Raw genomic sequence first — 18,213 nt, 5'->3', positions numbered from 1 at the left:
TTCCTCATGCCAGATACTCAGTTCAGTAGGTGGAGTAATCCTAATGCAGGTTGGATGGTGACATGTCATTAATCATCTGTAATTAATATACCCAAACCACAGCACAAAAGCATCTACTATAGGAACCAGAGTTATCGCATCATATCACGCTTCCTCCAGGTTGATTTTTAAGCTTAGGTGCAACCACAAATGTCACCCTTTGGCAGAATATGTATTTGTGCTGTTCCTAGAGATTTTGAAGAGACTCCTTGTCACCTGAGGCTGTTTACACTACTGAATGTCTTCTCCCTCATGATTATACAAGGAGGTCAGCAAATGCTCTCTGTCTGTGAAAGTTTTCTTCCACCATAATGAGGCTGAGCCAGTTTAAGCACAGCATACAAGTTAAAGTTATAGCCATCAGCACAGGTGAGGTAGTGGGATAATCACAGGTCGAGTCTGGTGGTTTTGAGATGGCAAAGCATCTGGTCAGTGCTTTCTTCTGATTCAAAATGTCCATGCAACCTGTTTATCTTCCTGCATGGAGATAGTTCCTAGCTGCAGATTTGGAAGCAAACTGCTCATTTTGCAGAGGACTTTGGGAAAGGAGCATCAGTGCAGGTGAAAGTCCTTGACTGGCTACTTTGGTCTTTAGCATTTTATTACACTGAGCAGAGACATTGCAGCACTGAAGGCTGAAAACAAGATTTCTGTTAGTGAATTTAGATAAGAATTCACCAACAGAAATCTCTGGTGTCTTCCAGTGTATTTTAATCTACTAATCTTTGGACTGTCATGATGATACTTAAATAAGGCTCTTTTAAATAAAGGCTTATCATCATTACCAGAAACTCACTGATTATCTTGGCATTGAAACAGTAATGCACCTATAAAAGAGATATCTTCTATTTCTGGACAGAGTCCAGATTTCTATCAACCTGTTGTGTCTGTCTAGGAGTTCAAGACTGCTTCCTTGTGTGGACATGCTCACAGATCACATTTTAAATGCTTAGTTCATGAGTGAGCCCTTTGAGGTGCTTCAGTGTTTATCTGTGTTGATTGAACAGATTTGTCAGGCAAATGAAACTTCTGTTGTACAAGCACACACCAAGAGGGTTTTTAGGACAGATGGTGGTAAGAAATCTGCTCTCCAGCATGACAGACTAATTTAGATGTTGTGCTGTCCAACCTTGATAGAAAAGTGAGGGTTCCTGTTTCACAAAAGGATAAATTTTTGACTTACCAGTAGAATATATCAGGCTGCCTTGAGCAGTGCAGAAGGTGAGGTTAACATGGGGAGAAGCTGCTGACCACTGAAAATCTTTTGCCCTCTCTTGCAGCAGTTCGGATGGAAACACAAAATGCCAGAGTTTCCACACTAAGATGTAGGAATAGTCACAATGTTTTCTTTTTTCTTTTTCTCTCTGATTTCACAAAACTAGTGGGTTCTGTTTCTTGGCTCCTATGTCATTGTCGACTCTTAGGTTTCCCTGTGCAGAGTCAAGAGTTGGACTTGATGATTCTTGTGTATCTTTGTTCCTTTCAACTCAGCATATTTAGTGATTCTGTGATAATGTGTTCTAGTCTTCTCTGTAGACACCTTTGTATAGTGACTAGCTTATGTCTGCTTCACTTGTTTGTGTGTTATTACCCACTAGAGAGGTCTGTAAAGAAAACCAGGTTGAAAGAGATATCAAACAAGGGGACTCTAGGAGTTTTGGCCATTCATGAAAATGTAAAAACTACATTTTGCTCTTTCTGTATTGCATGTCACTTCATTCTAGTCCTATCAATAATGCCGAATTTCAATATAAGCATTTGTTTTGTCTTCTTTTTTGCAGTATTTAGAACTTCGGTTTAATAAATATCTACGCCTCTGTGGAACGGTCCTTTTCATAATACAAACGGCAAGTAAACGTCAAAGCTCTTCTGTGGTCCTTGGGGCCACCAGAATTATTTGGTTGGGTGTAACTGGCTGTTTTCTCCGAGCAGCTGATGAAGTTACCACAGTGCCTGGGGGGGCTGGGAGCAGGACAAACAAAGCTCTTTCTGCTGCACAGCAATGTGGTGGGGAGCTGGTGCTGGGCTACCTGCCTCCTGGGTCTCTGTGGGTGCTGTTGAATACCCAGAGCTGTCACTTGGCATCAGCACCACGCCAAGAGACGAGCAACCCTTCACTACAGGGTAGCAGTGTGAAGAGCAGTCATTCACTTGCCTGCTGGAGAAACCTGCCATGAGTTCAAAATGCAAACGTGCGCCAGTTATCTACAGCGACAGTTTTCATCCTCTGCTGGGTGGATTCTGGGAGCCTGACTAATTCTTAAGGGTCAGGGAGAGGTGACAAAAAAGGCTGTCAGGAACTGTCATTTACTTACTGCTCAAGGGTTTGCACCACCACCACTAGACATCTCGGAAAAACCCTAGATGTCTGTCTGCAAACTGAGAATTAGAAGATTACTGGGGAATGTTAAACTAAAGCAATCTCTTATATTATTGTTGGTACAGTTTGCTGTATCTGGCCCTTTCAAAGAATCAGTATGGGACCACAGCTTCTAAATGTCAGTGAGCATATGTCAAATGCACCAGAACAAAAGTGTGTTCTTTTCACAGTTTTGAAGTGGACTTATGGGTAATTCAAAGTACACCTTTTTAAGGTACATGCTTGTTTTTGTCTATTTTTGTATTTTTAAAGGCACACCAGAAGTCGCAGGGCAATCACACTTGCACCAGTAAGATAGTTCCCAATGCAGTGCTCATTACTCATTTGAGCAGTGCTTCTTAGCTGGTTTTAACAGATACACAAGTTCATGGAAAAAGTAGAGTGCTGGCATGTGTGAAACCTGACACTGTTTCACCAGCACATATGAAGACATCACAGTTGCATAAGTTGGAAGAGCTAAGCATAATCTTTGCCTGCAAAGATGAAAAAAATAATTCTATGCAACTTAAATATGTGCTCAAGGAAATTAACCAAAGATCTATATGTGGCTTTCTCTGACAAGCACTTACAATTTAACCTGAATAAATTAAATACTAGTGAGGAAAGAAAACCTCCCAAGATTTTAATGGTGCAATTTTAACTCTTCTGTGAATATTAATACTTAAAATAAGGTAAAGAAAAGTATTTATAATAATACAACCAAAAAAAAAACCTACTGAAGAAGCAGAAAGATTGTATCAGTCCTATTTAAATTGACACAAAAATGTGATCGTAGTTGTGACAAATTTTAATTTCTGATGATTCAAGGCTTCTGGCACTTACTCACTGTGTATAAGAAAGCCACAAGTTCTCATGCTGAATCCCTTGAATTAAAAGGCTTGAAGAGGTTCGAGTTTGACTGATGGACTGTTAGAAGGAGAAAAAAACCAAAACTTGATGATTGCATCCAAATCATTGCAGTCAACAGCTACGTATTCCGATGGGAACCAGCAATGAGTGCTGTATGTACTGGAACCAATACTATTTAATTCCTTCATTAATGACATAGATAGTGAGAATGGGCTCACCCTCAGCAAGTTTGTGGATGACACTGTGCTCAGTGGTGCAGCTGATTTGCTAAAGGGAAAGGACACCATCCAGAGGGACTTTGACAGACTCGAGGAGTGGCCCCATAAAGTTTAACAAACCCGTGTGCAAGGTCCTGCACATGGACTGGGGCAATCACAAAAATCAGTATAGATTGAAGGATGAACTGATTGGGAGCAGCCTTGCAGAAGAGAACTTGGAGATACTGGTGGATGAAAAATCTGACCGAGCCAGAAAGTCTGGTCACAGTCCAGAAAGCCAGTTCTGTCCTTCACCAAAAGAATTGTGGCCAGCAGTTTGAGGGAGGTGATTCTCCCTGTCTACTCCACTCTTGTGTGACCCCACCTGAAGTACTGCATCTGACTGTGGGGTTCCCAGCACAAGAAAAACATGAACCTCTCAGAGAGGGTCCAGAGGATGAGCACAAAAATGGTCTTGGGGGTGGAACACCTCTCCTGTGCAGAAAGGCTGAGAATGTTTGGATTAATTGCTAAACTTGGAGAAGAGAAGGCTGTGAGTAGACCTTATTGCAGCCTTGAAAGGGGGCTTATGAGAAAGGTGGAGAGAGACTTTACCAAGGCCTGTGGTGACAGGACAAGGTATAATAGTTTTAAACTGAGAGAAGGTAGATTTTGAGTGGATAGAAAGAAGAATTTATTTGCAACAAGGATAGTGGGATACTGGACCAGGTAGTCTGGGGAAGAAGTGCAATGGCCCATCCCTGGAAGTGTTCAAAGTCAGGCTGGATGGGGCTATGAGTTTTGATCTACTGCAAGGTGTGCCTGTCCATGGCAGGGGCATTGGACTAGATGTTCTTTAAAGGACCATTCCCACACAAAGCATTCTATGATTCTATGTTTCATCAGCACATGCTGACAGCCACAGTATGGACAGCAAGTCAAACACTGACTGGGCTAGACAGGTGTCAGGAGCTGTCTGGAAGGTGGTATAGGTAGTTTTAGGAGATATTCACCAAGGACTAATCAGGACTGGCAGCTTTCTTGTAATGCCAGCTATATATGAAAATCTAGAGAGGACTCGTGGCACTGAGAGAAACAAGCATGCACACACAGTGGCAGAATGTAGCACACAGGTAGGAATAACTGTTTCCCCAATGGTCCCCCTATCCTTTCTGGCATGTGTTTCTAGCAGGTGTGCGGCAGGGGGTCAGGGCAATTAGGTTAGGCTGGGTGAAGAAGCTTCTCCCCACCAATTTCCTCAGACAGGTAGAGAGCTGCTCATTCCCATCACCTCTTGCCTTTGTCCCAGCATAGCCACTGGCCATGTGGTAGAGCTCCACCTCGGGGACTGGCTTTGATCTGCTCAAAAGCCATGGCAAGTAGTTCAGTGGTTAGCAATCCTGCTCTAGTTTGCCACCTGTGCCTAGGGTGGACACTTGCAGGAAGGACAGAAGCTGGCTGAATCCTGGATCACGTCTGATTCTGCTGTTTTTCCATGCCCAAATCCCATCCCTGTAAATCAGAAAGTCAGAAGAGTCCAACCATGGAAAGCTGATGCACGTCAGCTCATGACCTATTGGTGATCCAGATGCTTTGAATCGAGATTGCTGACCTTCACAGAAGTTATCAGCATGTTGGAAGCTGCATTCTCCTGACCCATGTCACAGCTGAACTTGTGGCAGTAATAACAGTGATAAAGAAGCAAACAGGATTTAAAACCATATACAAAATAATTGAGGATATCAGTGTATGAATCCCATTGTGCTCACAAAGGTAGATGGAGTAGCTCCTTGATTTGTCTGTATCTTTACTGTGGTTGAAAATATAATGTATGGCTTTGTTTTACAGGCTGAGGGTTATAATTCCTTGTAACACTATCTGTAAGGACTAACTAATGTCATATTTTGTATTCTTATTCACATGAATTATAGCTGGATACTGAAAAGCATATTGATCTCAAGACTGAGAAAATGATAGTAATAGATTCCTTGACAAACCATGTGTAAACCTCATTAACTTCCTTTTGCTCTTGTTTCCTTTGCAGTTTTAAAGGAATAGAATAAGTTAATTATAAAAGGCAGGAGAAGATGAAGATGGATTTTATATTTAAGAGTCCTTGGTATTTGTTTTAAGAACACTAGAAGATGAGATTGTAGAGCTTAATAGCCTCAGACATTTGTTTTCTAATTGGAATTATTTGTCAACAATTATGAGTTTAGGAAATATAGACTACATAGATAGCTGAAAAGAAATCATGTCAGAAAGTTATCACCTTTCCAGGAATTTACATTTATTTTGATCTTTCCTTTTTTTTTCCCCTCTCTAGACTTTATACACTGGTATTGTCATTTATGCTCCAGCTTTAGCACTAAATCAAGGTAAAATGAGTATGCTGCAACTGTTCCTCTACTGATATAATTTCTTCTTCATGTAGTATTGGTATGGTAGGGGTTTTTTTTTGGTAATGCAACACATAAAAATATAGCTCAGGGCTTGACTGTGAAGTCTTTTAATGGGAACTCTGTAATCCTAATTTGTAATCCCCTTAATCCCTGCCTGTAAGGAATTACAGAAGAGATTTTTGGGAATACTAGCTCTCATTTACTCAACCTCTGATGCAATACCTGTCGATAATGGCTTACTCAGAAAAGTTGAGAAGGCTTAAGTAAATTTTTAAGGCAATGCAGGCAGTAAAGACAAATTTAATTCCTCTGGTTAAGGGCTTTTCTTCAAGATGAGAGCAAGGCAAAAGTAAATATGATTTTGGGCTTCCTGGAACCATTTAATGGGGTCTGTCCTTTTTGCAGGAAAACCAAATCAACAGCAAAGAGATTGTTAACTTAAGATGTTTATTGTGATATTTACAAAGTTAAATATTTCCATTTTCTACTTCACAATGACTCTTTGATTTGAAAATGAGCCACATTCATTTCTAAAAGAGCAAAAGCTTTTCTAAAGAGCCATATTAAACTTCTAATCTGTCACCATTAATTTTGTTCATTTGGTAAGAAAAGGGAATAACAAAATGCTAATAAAAAATGAATCATTTTGGCTAGAATCAAGTCACAGTTGTTCTGCTCATTAAATGTTTTTTTTTGCCCTGTTCATTGAACAAAAAGGAAGAAAAAACCCAACTCGCTCTCTACAGGTTACCTCCAGTGTATAAGTTCCACAGGTTTTGTGTCTTTGATATTTATATTTGCCTTGCAAATACATGCTAAACCAAGCTATGACTTAGCTGGCTTCTAATTATTGTAACTTATGTTTTTCACTAGTTTTGTTTCAGTGTTTCTCATTAGCCTGAGCTCTCTGTCAGGGAGCTCCCGAGGCCCTGCCTGGCAGCAGGTGAGCATGCCAAGCTGGGGCAGTGACAACCTGTATGTCAGCCACAGCACAGTGCTGTATAGCAGGAACTTGTAATCCTTAAGAGAAGGAAGATTTAAGGAAAGGCTTTTACTCTGACACATTTATTCCAGACAATGCTTGAACAAACTTATCACTGTGGGGATCCCCCAAACTGTTCACTTGCTTACATCACTGCCTAAGGGCTCGGTAGCAACTACACAGGTGTTTCAAGGAAGGACATGTATTTTAAAACCTTCCTGAGTTGGGACATATTGGACATGCTGTTTGGGAGTGCTCACATTATAATAAGGAAGCAATAGCTTCCTTATTTTTTATCCTGAAATAAATCTCAACTTTTTAGCAGTTTCCAAATCTGTAGCAACTGTTTCAGTTTTAGAACTGGTTAAGGTGAATCCCATGGTTTAGACGCACTAAGCTTTTCATTGCCATTTATACCTCCTACTTTTGTATTTAATTTATTTCTAGCTTTTTCCAATAATTGGCCTTCAGTGTTTTGTTCCCAGTGCCTCCTTCACACTGGTGCTTTTTCCCTCTTTCAGTCACTGGCTTCGACTTGTGGGGCGCAGTGGTGGCGACTGGCGTGGTCTGCACATTCTACTGCACACTGGTACGTGGGCCCTTCAGTTGAGAAAAATCGGTTCCTTTCACTCACATCAAATATGGAATTTATTAAAAAGAAGCCTAATAATCAGGTTACTCCATGGAATTACATTTTACAGGTGGAGCCACAGGATCATATTCATTCAGGGATCTCTCTGAAGGCATAGGCAGGCTCTATGCAACTGAAATATTTTTTGTGAGGGTTATGATACACTCAAATTTCTGTTGTTGCTGAAAGAATAGCTAAAAGGTAGATTTCACTTTCTAAAAATTCTCCTATGATTTTTCTTCTGATCTAGTAGGGTTTTGCTGTGCAATTTGTCAAACACCACAACTGTAACTGTCTTGTGTGTTATTGAATAGAGCCACTGAAAATAGCATGCCACATGAACAGATTGGTCTTTAATTCAGCACTAATTGACCAAGTGTCTAGGTGAAATGATGAAATGGAACCTCAGTGACAAATTTATTTGCATATGGTGGATTAAATAATGTTTATTTTTGTTCAGATGAATGGTATACCTTCTGGAGTTAGTGGTACTTACTTATATAAAATAAGACGAACACTGTCTGAAAATCTATCTTTTGAAACAAACTTCTGAATCAGGTTATGTGGTGAAGGAAATACTGGATTAAACTATGTATATGGCCAAAGTAAATTCCTGTGAGCTTCAAAAAAGGGTCAGGGTGCCCTGAATATCTTCCAGAATACAATTCCTAAAGACATCAGTACAAAATTAGTTCCATTAAAGATGGAGATTAAATTAATCTATTACCCATAACACAGATGGCAATGCTTCTGTCAGTTAAATGTGAGTGCAAAGCAGGAGTGCTGCTGCCTTGTTGTACCTGATACATGCTCTTCCTCTTGCAGGGTGGTCTGAAGGCAGTGGTGTGGACAGATGTTTTCCAGGTTGGAATCATGGTTGCTGGATTTTCATCTGTGATTATACGAGCTGTGGTGGTTCAGGAGGGAATTGGACGCATTGTGAATGATTCCTACCATGGAGGAAGATTAAACTTCTGGGAGTGAGTTTGTACTAGCAGAGGCTGTGCCTCTCTATTCCTACAAATAGAGCTCATGTGACTAACTGTGAAATTAAACTGCTACTGCAGGAGGAGGACTGCAGAAGTTGTGACCCAGTTTCTGTATATTTTTAAACAAGCTTACCTAGTTTGAAGGATATTTTTTAGGTTTTACTCCATGCAAAATCCTGGAAAGAGAGAAACCTTTTTACTTTGTCAAGTAGGTATTTTAAGGATTCATTTGGAATTCCACTGAAAGAGAATGGTGAATAGGAGAGCACATTTGTATTTATAATTGCAATTTGCAAGTAGCTGATTTGGCATTTCAGTGACTGGACCAAAACAAATGGGAAAATAATAATTTTTGCCTAATCTGGAAAAGGGAAGATTTGTTTTCCTGAAAGAAAAAGTAGAAGTAGTTTTAATTGTATTTTACCCTCCATTATTGTAAGTAATCTTAGCCTAAAAATATCACTTTAAAAGTTCAAGAGTATTCAGTCTGACAATGTTGAATCAAAGACAATTTCAAGTAAAAAAGTTATTGTACCTTTGATGAATACAAGATTCTTCTAAGAACCTTCATCCAGTGCTCTTAGTGAAAGTTCAGTATGACAAGTATTGTGATAAGTTCACAATATTAAACAGGTTATTCTGTAAAATTCTTCACCAAATTCTTCAGTAAGTAATTAATCTGTGGGTAATTTATTCTACTTATTAACAGTAATTTATTTCAATCTGTTTGGCTCATTTGCAGTGGTTGCACTGCATTAATTCTTCTCCCAATCACTGAGTTCACAGATGGAAAAAGAAAAGGAGTAGAGGTTGTAAGAGGTTAAATAATACTACAGCATGCACCAAGATAAATATAATTCGTTGCTATATTAAAGTTTGGTTTAAAAATAATAATTGTTCATGGCCACCTAAAATCTGCTGTTTAGTTAGAGGTAAAGCAGCAAAATGTTTTATAGAGGCTCTGTCCACAAAGGCTGGGATTGTAAACACACCTTTATACTGGTGTTAGACTGATGTCCCTCTAGATAAGCAGGCACATTACACTTTTTACTGCAGCATCGTTTCACCACAACCATCACAAGCGTCATACAACTTTACATAAGACTGTAGTTTACAGGAAAAGAAAGCTCTCCAGCTTCACCTTTGGACAGTTCAGAGGGTTTCACTGGCTCAGAATGTCAGCTCTGAGTTTTAAAATTTGCTTTCTATGACTTCACGTAAAGTTAGAGCAACTTAATGTTCAAAATCTGGCCAAATTAAGAAAGTTTGTATTAGAACAAGCATGGAGAAATTATTTCTTCTAAGCATTAAGGTTTTTACATATTAAGAAGACTTTCATATTCTGAATTTGCTTTCTCTTTTTCCTTCATTGTAGCTTTGATCCCAATCCTTTGCAAAGGCACACCTTCTGGACGATTGTTATAGGTGGGACTTTCACATGGACTGGTATATACGGGGTTAACCAGTCTCAAGTCCAGAGATACATCGCATGCAAAAACAGATTCCATGCAAAATTGTAAGTCTGTCTGCACTTACTCTCTGAATTTAACAGTGGCTGTTCTTCATAATTGATTTTTTTTTAAGGAATGAGTGGGTATTTTGTCTGTATAAATTCCATTTATAAAGGCTAGCGTCTTTTGCCTTCTGTCTTGTGGACCAGGTAGAAGAAATGTGGCACAGTAATTACTGGTATATGAACTACATGTGTTTGCTGTAACACTGAACTTTGTGCCTGAATTTTTCACTGCACCAGTATTCTCATATAAAAATAGCTGCAGTAAGTTTATGTGCAACTTAAAGACCAAATATTGTAGTACTTATGCTGAAGTCATATCAAGACAGTATCTTCAATTGCTGCTCTATGAAACCTAAATCATTGTGTGGGGATATTGCATAACTAAAGAATGAAATATTTTCCCCTAACAATGAAAGTGTGAGGAAATCCAGAAATGACTTATTCAGTGATAAAATTGCTGAGCAATTGTTTATTTTGTGTTCATAATAATCATGACATATTTTTAAGGAATTAACTGTAGAAACTGGCAGAGGGTTATGTTTTCCTTGAGTGTAAACTTTTCTGATGAGCCTTTACTCTAGAATGGAGTATATTTGCTAGCTCTGTTATCTTTATCTTTAGAACCATTCCATTAGTTCACAGCTCAGGATTTAAGAATTACTAGTGATCTCATGAAAATAAGTTATAGAAGAAATGTAGAAATACACATCATGACTATAGTCCCTGTACATTCAGTCATTCTGTGGTACAGTGGCGTAGAGGAGAAGAAGCTTTGTGAAGGCTTTCACTTTATAAGCTAGCAGAATACCACAAAATCATGCACCATTTACAACTGAAATATTTTGTTTATATCAGTAAAGAAAATCTACTTTTCAGCCATTTGTGCTGCAGACAGGAATGAGCTGATGCTCATTATCTGGTACACATCCAGCATTCCCTGACACATCTCCAGCATACCAGGTCACTTCTCTGCAGTCTGTGGCACATGGCTGGGTTCTAGGTTCTCAGCACTGCAGAGGCAGGAGGCACACCCCACATCTCCCTGGAATGACTGTGTATGGGAGAACAGACACACATATTGTGCCTGATTTGTGTGCCAGTCAGGCTGTTCCTCCCAGCACCTGCTCCACTTAGGGCTGTGCCCCTCTCTTGGGCCCTCCCTACACTCTTTGAGAGCAGAGACACCTCCAGAGTGTCTCAGAAGAAGAGTGTGACCAGAGGGAATCTGACACCATGGCAGCCTCAGGGTAGTTTTTGTGAGCTGTTGCAGCAGCTTTTGCCAGGGCTGGAAGATATCTGGTTCTGTAGGGGGTTGGATGGAATTTAGGCTCTCATATTAATGGTTGCTGAGCCTTAATCAGCAAAGCCCTGTCCTGCTGGCATGGGTGGTTGGATTCTGTGGCATCTTGCTTGTGCCTCACTTGTGCAAGACATTTGCTCTGCATGGAGAAATCATTTTGCATAATAGTTGCAGCTTGTCACAACTATAAACACTGCTATTCTGTGGTGACTATCTAGTTCATATTCAAGTGTAATTAAACACATTTGGCAGGTCACATTGCTGGCCTGTACCTCTTATTGTCATTTAATCTGTACACAGAAGTGCAAAATGTCATCAGGTCAAAGTAATAGGGTTTTTTACCCCCGTGCCATTTACTGTAAAGGTTTTTAAGAGACAGCACAGTAACAAATCAGAGCTCAGAAAATAATTCCTTCACAGATTCCAACATGCAGGTTTTGGGAAGGCCTTTAACAGTGGCACAAGAACAGGAATTTTCTCAGGCTGTGGGAAAGGATTTCACCCCATTCAAGGAACACTAGTAGGTAGGAGCACATTCTGTCATCTTTGAACAATCACTAGGCAAATTGAACATAATGCTTATATCTGAATGATAAGAGGCACTCAGAGCAGGAGAGCTACACTGTCAGAAAAATATGGGCTCCTAACACATTTTTCTCTCCTTTCAAGGTCATCAGCTGGCATATTTCAGTGCTAAATTCTTAGAAACAAACTGAAACAAACAATTGAAAATAAGCTTTCTGCAGTCAAAATGCCTACTTCACCCAAACTCCACCCCATGTTACTCACACAGAATTAATGGAAACACCTCCCTCCAACAGTGCTACAATAATTATTCTCCAGTGCTTAGTCATAGGGTGTACCATGAGCTGGGATGTAAATCAGAAGGAAAAAAAAAAAGCTCTCTGTCAAACACTGACGCAGTTTATAGACAAGAATTGCTTAAAAACAAGACAATTTATTTTGCTTCTGTGTGTTTCTCTTGACTTTCTAATCTTGACTACAGGCTCTAGGCTTATTCTTCTATTACATCTTTTCAAATGAATTGGATTGATTTTACTCATTGGTTAAATTTTGTGCTAAATCAGTTTCTGGGTGTTGTATATCAAGATAGATTATGCCAGTGCAGGAATGGCTTCAGCTAAGTGGATGCAAGACATCCAATCAATATGTAAGCATCTATGAGAAGAGGACTGCTTCATTTTTACTGAATTAGTTTAGAGAGAAATTTAAAGTGCTGTTGATTGTGTGTTTAGACCACCCCCTAATTGCAAATACAAGGCAAAAATGTAGAGTTTCCCCTACTAAACATAAATCAGCTTTTATTTATATAGGTCTTTTCTAAGAGTTTGAATTGTGCTTGCCAATAACTTTTCTATTGTATAAAACTGATAGTTCAATTAGTTAATCTACCTTATCCGTTTCTGAAAATGTCCACTTCAATGTCTAACAAGGGTTATAAAGTTAGGTTTAGTTCTTTGTTCATCCTGCTGGTCCTCTATAGAAATACAAAGGCTGTTTCCCCTTACTTTCCTGGGAACCAAAAGCACTAAAAGGCCTCTTGAAGCATTGCAAGCATGAATATATTTTCACAGAAACCAAATGTCCTCCCAGAGGAGGTTTTATTAATTGGCACAAGTCCAGGGTATGTGATCTGTCAGGAAGTTAAATCACTATCAGTGATACACTGATAACCAGGAGGCAACTGCTGGAAAGGAACGTTGTTTTTCAAGGCCTTGTTCCCAGTGGGTATGTTTGCTTGAAATTACCACTCTAGGTGAGAAGAACTTTGTGACCCTGGAGATACCAAGAGATTTGTGACCCTGGAGTCATCAAGAGCTTAGAAACATTTGAGAAAACCAGAGACTTAGATGGAAAGCAAAAGCTTTCACTGAGCAAGGAGAGCAATGTGTTTTTCACTGCCAGTAGAAGCTGCCTGTTGTGTGGCAAAGGCAGAATTGTTGTCTGATGAAAACATGTCTGGTCTCACCATTGTCTGAAGCTGAAGATTGCGTCAGGACGTGGGGAGGTGAAGGAGTTTCTGGATGATACCAGACTCCAAGATTTTTAGTTACTGAAGGGGAAGCTCTGGGCTTGTTGAGAATCCCTACTCTCTGGAAGTGGCAGCCAGAGGCAGCTCCAGACCAGGTTCCAGGCCCCAGTTTCTCATCGCTGCTTCGCACAGAGACTGTGGCAGGAGGAAATGGGGGATTTGTAGCTTTACAAGGACAACTCCAGCATTGTGTAAGCATGATACTACAGCTCCAGAGGCAAAAGAATGCTGGTGCTGACTATAAGGTACCCAACACTTGGATCTGGGGCACCCCGCCTTACAAATCTGCTTGGGGTTTGTCAAGGGGTGTGGCATGGGGGAAAGAGCATCCTCTGGCCTGCTGCTTGCAATGAACAACTCGTACGCATGATGAAATGTGGGATTGCTCTATCGCTCCCATCATCTCCATTGCCAGGGGACAAGCGCTCAGACTGTGACACCAAAACCAGAAGTGTCATGTGTTCACGTAGAAATGTGGTCTCTCTCCAGGTGAAGTGCTGGGAGCCATATGGTGGCTCCCTTGCTGGCAGCAGCTGCTGACCAGGGGGTCAGCTCGGTGCAGGCGTGAGCTCTTCCTTGCTTGGCCCCAGCAGGGCCTTTGTGGGATGTTGAGCTCTAACATGCTGTTTCCATGTGTCTTGGTGCAGATCCCTCTACATCAACCTGGTGGGACTCTGGGCAATCCTGGTCTGTGCCACACTGTGTGGACTGGCCCTCTACTCCATCTACAAAGACTGTGACCCATGGACAGCCAACCAGGTGTCGGCACTGGACCAGGTATGGCCCCAAATCTCGGGGGAAGGTGGTGGAAGGGTATCCTTCCTCTGCAGCCATAATAACCAGACAAAGGCCGTTCAAGAGTCAGGGGGGTGGAAATAGTGACATGATGGAATCCTGTGTCAGGCTGAGACTGCGTTCCTGGAGCTGCAAATCCCTCAGCACTTGGTAAGGTGGGCAGCAGGGAGAGCTGCAATGTGGAGAGCTCTCAGTACACCCACCTCTGCAAATGTGTGGGTTTTTCACTCAAAATGGGTTCAGGAGTGCCAGCATTACATGAAACTGCTTTGAAGAGAAAGCAGTTTCTTCTTTGAGGGGAAGAGAGCAGCAATGCCCTTGTGAGTGACTGTGGGTCCTGATGCACTGCTTTGTGTCATCCAACCCAAATTCCCTTGGGCTGATGAAGGCAAAACCCTTCTCAGATTCAAACCATACTTATGCCCAGAGCACACACTGGAGGAAGGCTATCAGCAGGCAGCTCTTTGCTAGTGATTATGAATCCTTCCCTCCTTCAGAGGAGATATGGGCAATCAGACTGTGCTGCAGAGGAGCCACCTCACCACTGATAATGACTTCTCCCCAAATAGACCTGGAGCAGCAGGTTTACCTGAGGAGCAAGAGTTCTTGGCAGCCCATAGACTGGCCAGAGCCAGGGCCCAAGGAAATCAAATAAGTTTTATTTGTGTATTTAAGCCTAAGACAATCACAGGCTCTGGATAATGCTCCAATAGACAGTAGCTGGAAAGGCAGGAGAAGAGCACAGACCATGGAGCACCTGAGGCAGGACCACTTGGTCTTTAAGAGTAGAATAAAATAAGAGACAAGGTGGAAACTGGACGGAACTAAAGTTTTTCCAGTCAGTCAAATTCATTTGGTAGAAGCTGGAAGCAAGATACTAAAAATATCAACTTCTCTGTGAAAAAAAAAAGGTTCACAGGAAGGAAATCTTAAAATTCCTCTCTCTGTCCAGCATTCAGATCTTGCAAATGTAAAAAGAATGGCAGTTTCCTATATTGAAATTGATCTCAGGTACCAATATCTGAGTTTATTGGACTGTATATGAACCCCTTTTTGTGGAGTCAACAGCAGAAAAAGCATCTGTGGCACCCAGTCCCCCCAAGGGAGTGATGTGCAGTACAGACCACCTGCTGCCCAGCCCTAGCTTCCTCTACAATTGTCACTGGAAAACAAGGTCCTGAGGGCATGGCACCCCAGCTAGGTGGTCTCAACAGAATCTCTGTAGCTCTAGTGGACACTTTAGGGTTGGTTTTCTCTGTAAAATAATCAATACACAGAGCAAGATAGAGCATTAAAAATTAGAACAGCTAGACAGAACGCCAGTGAAAAGACTGTAAAAAACAAAACAGTGAAAAATTAGGGCAAGATGGTAATACTTCTTGATATGAATTTTTCAGCTAATGCCATACCTAGTGCTGGATATCATGCGGGATTTCCCAGGAGTGCCGGGACTTTTTGTGGCTAGTGCCTACAGTGGGACATTAAGGTAATTTAATACTCTGGAAACTTCTACCTTTTCTTTTCCCATTTTTATTGGAGCTAAAGTTGTAATTATACCAAAACTTTTGTACTTATTTCTTCATCTAGCTGATTTCTAGTCTTGAAAAAAATCACTATGACCTCTTTGATGATGCAACTTAAAAATCTATAGTTTCCAATATTTGGGTACTAGGACTTAAAGTAGTTTGGAGTTCCCTACTAACAACAGGAGGAAACAATTAGCCACATGTCATGTAAAACACTAACAAATCCTTCACTGTGCTTTTAAAGCCCCTCTGCTATAGGAGTTTTTGAGTATTATGGATGGATAGTTACACCAAATAGCTACAGTTGGGGAAATTTCCTATTGCTCATCTTTAATTTTCCAGTTTAAAACCTGCATAACTTCAAAGCCATGTGCCTTTCCTTACCCCTGATCTCTAGAGACCTCTTTTCTTGAGTTCTTGGGCTTCCAATTGTCTTGAATGAATCCCATGAGACAACAACCACTATATATTTGCACTGCAGGAGACAGATTGTTGCCCTTCTATCCCATACTGGGGAGGGTTTTGTTCAGCTTTCCCAAGGAGTATCTTCAAGAAATATTGTCACAGTGGAGGCTCTGAACAATAGCAAACAGTTAGAGATGAAGAAACTTACGAATGTGACACCAGAATATTTTTTAAAAAAATTCTGAATACTTGTAGCTACATAAATAGAGGGAACAGCCAAAATATTAGTTTCACATGCTGAAGAAAAGCTGGTTGCTTGCAGGAGCAAGGTACACTCAGACAAAGGATCACCTGGATGTGCCTTAGGAGTGCTGGTTTCTCTGATCCCACAAGGAGCCTTCAGTAGTTTGGTTTGTAGATGCCTAATTTAGTAGGCATGTAGATTAGTAGATGCCTAATTTTTAGGTGACCATAATTAGGTTATCTGAATTCTCCTCTGAGGGTGCATTAAAATTAATGCACAGTGATGTGGGAATTTTTCCTACCAGATATATGCTGTAGATCATATGTGAAGGTATCATGTATACCAGTAGTGTTTACAGCTAGCCATATATAATAGATATTTCTGTTCAGTTCTCCAGGTCCAACCCAACTTTTCATCAGTATGTGCCTTGACTTCACCAAGGATAATTACTTTAAACTGTTTTTCTAAGGTGTTAGCTGCATTCTCTGCAATAATAAGTTGTTTAAACCTATGCAGCAGTTACATTAGTTTTCTGGCACTGTTCTAGACAGTGGCAGTTTCTCTGTGCCAGTAACCTACCTGTCATCTATGATTTCAGCTTTTAAGGTAAAAAAAAATTGTATAAATCTTGCCTTCTGTAGTACGGTGTCCTCCAGCATCAATGCTCTGGCTGCTGTGACTGTTGAAGACCTCATCAAGCCCCACTTCAAATCTCTCTCTGAAAAGAAGCTGTCATGGATTTCCATGGGGATGAGTATGTCTGGAAAACATCTTTTCTGCTTTTGCTTTACAAAGTGAAGGTTTGATTCAGACCTTGCTTATGCTGGTGTATGTCAGGAGTAAGTAATTCACACCAGTGGGACTATGTTGGTGCAACATTTGGGGGAGACAAGATCAGCTCTGTGGGTTTTACACAAATGGGGGACAAGTGAGTTAAAGAAAAAAAGGAAACCATCTTGTTTGGTCTTTAATAAGGAAAGATGCACTGCATCTGTGTTCAGTATTGAGTCACAACTCTACAAGGCCAAATATCTCTGACTTAAACACCTGCTATTTTTCTTTTATCTGTCAAAAATAAGAAGCAAAGGAAGCTGTTTTGTAACATTTTATTAAAATTATTATGCAAGGAGTAGCCTTGTGTCCCAAAAATATTCCAGAGAACAAGAAATTTCACATCTTCTCTGATATATTCTCAGACTGTCACTCTGTTTAGCTCCTCTGCTTAATGTAACTCAAAGAGAATCAGAACCAGACTGAGCAGATGGTCTAAGTCTGTGAAGGACAATTGTCACATCTGCTACTTGTACTGTCTGTGACCAGCTGCAGGTGTAGCCCAAGAAAGTGTTTGTAGTAAGAATGAAAACACCTCTGTCCCAACGTGCTGTCATGTTGGAGCCCAAACCAGGGAGCAGGGCAGACTGGTGGGAGGGTAACAAGAATTAAATATTGTCACCTGAGAGAAATTTCTTAAACATTGCAAACAATGCTTATGCCAAAACTGTTGTTTGTGGTATCATGAGTTGCCTGGCACTTCACAATGAATAGAGAGATTAACCTTTTGCTAGAGCAGGGAAACTCATCAGGGACGGAGGTGGGAAAAACAAGTAAGCCAGTGTTAGGGCTCCTGGAAAGAAACACTGTGTCCTGGTGACCTGGGATGTTCTCTGTCACTGTGCCAGCTCCCAGAGATCTGCCAGCATTTACTCTTTTGCTTCCTAGAATTTAGGCTGAGAAGTGAAAATCATTCCCTCAAAATAAGGACAATGACACAGGAGATTAGCTGAGAAATATGAACAAGTGGGTTATTGCCACTATGCTTAATCCATGTGGCTGACCTTTATTAACTAATCTTTAGCTTTTCACAGAATGAGGATTTTGTCAAGTTTGTGTGATTTCTTCTTAATG

General features: G+C 40.6%; 1 protein-coding gene across 2 annotated transcripts in view; it reads left to right on the top strand.

The window, feature by feature from the left end:
* The window catches only part of SLC5A8 (solute carrier family 5 member 8), a 29,473-nt gene that overhangs the window by 904 nt on the left and 10,356 nt on the right, over positions 1–18,213 (top strand). For both annotated transcript variants that reach the window (XR_007776540.1, XM_009086633.4), the window contains exons 2-9: positions 1,821–1,886; positions 5,792–5,843; positions 7,371–7,438; positions 8,306–8,460; positions 9,845–9,985; positions 13,986–14,115; positions 15,531–15,619; positions 16,950–17,062. Coding sequence is in view for 1 of the 2 variants with exons in the window: in XM_009086633.4 (XP_009084881.2) it covers positions 1,821–1,886; positions 5,792–5,843; positions 7,371–7,438; positions 8,306–8,460; positions 9,845–9,985; positions 13,986–14,115; positions 15,531–15,619; positions 16,950–17,062 (814 nt within the window). In the remaining variant the exon portion in view is untranslated. The remainder of the gene's footprint in view (positions 1–1,820; positions 1,887–5,791; positions 5,844–7,370; positions 7,439–8,305; positions 8,461–9,844; positions 9,986–13,985; positions 14,116–15,530; positions 15,620–16,949; positions 17,063–18,213) is intronic.

The sequence above is a fragment of the Serinus canaria genome, chromosome 1A, assembly GCF_022539315.1.
Source record: "Serinus canaria isolate serCan28SL12 chromosome 1A, serCan2020, whole genome shotgun sequence".
Lineage (NCBI taxonomy): Eukaryota > Metazoa > Chordata > Aves > Passeriformes > Fringillidae > Serinus > Serinus canaria.
Note: the sequence above shows the minus strand (reverse complement) of the source record. Positions and strands in the feature narration are given on the sequence as shown.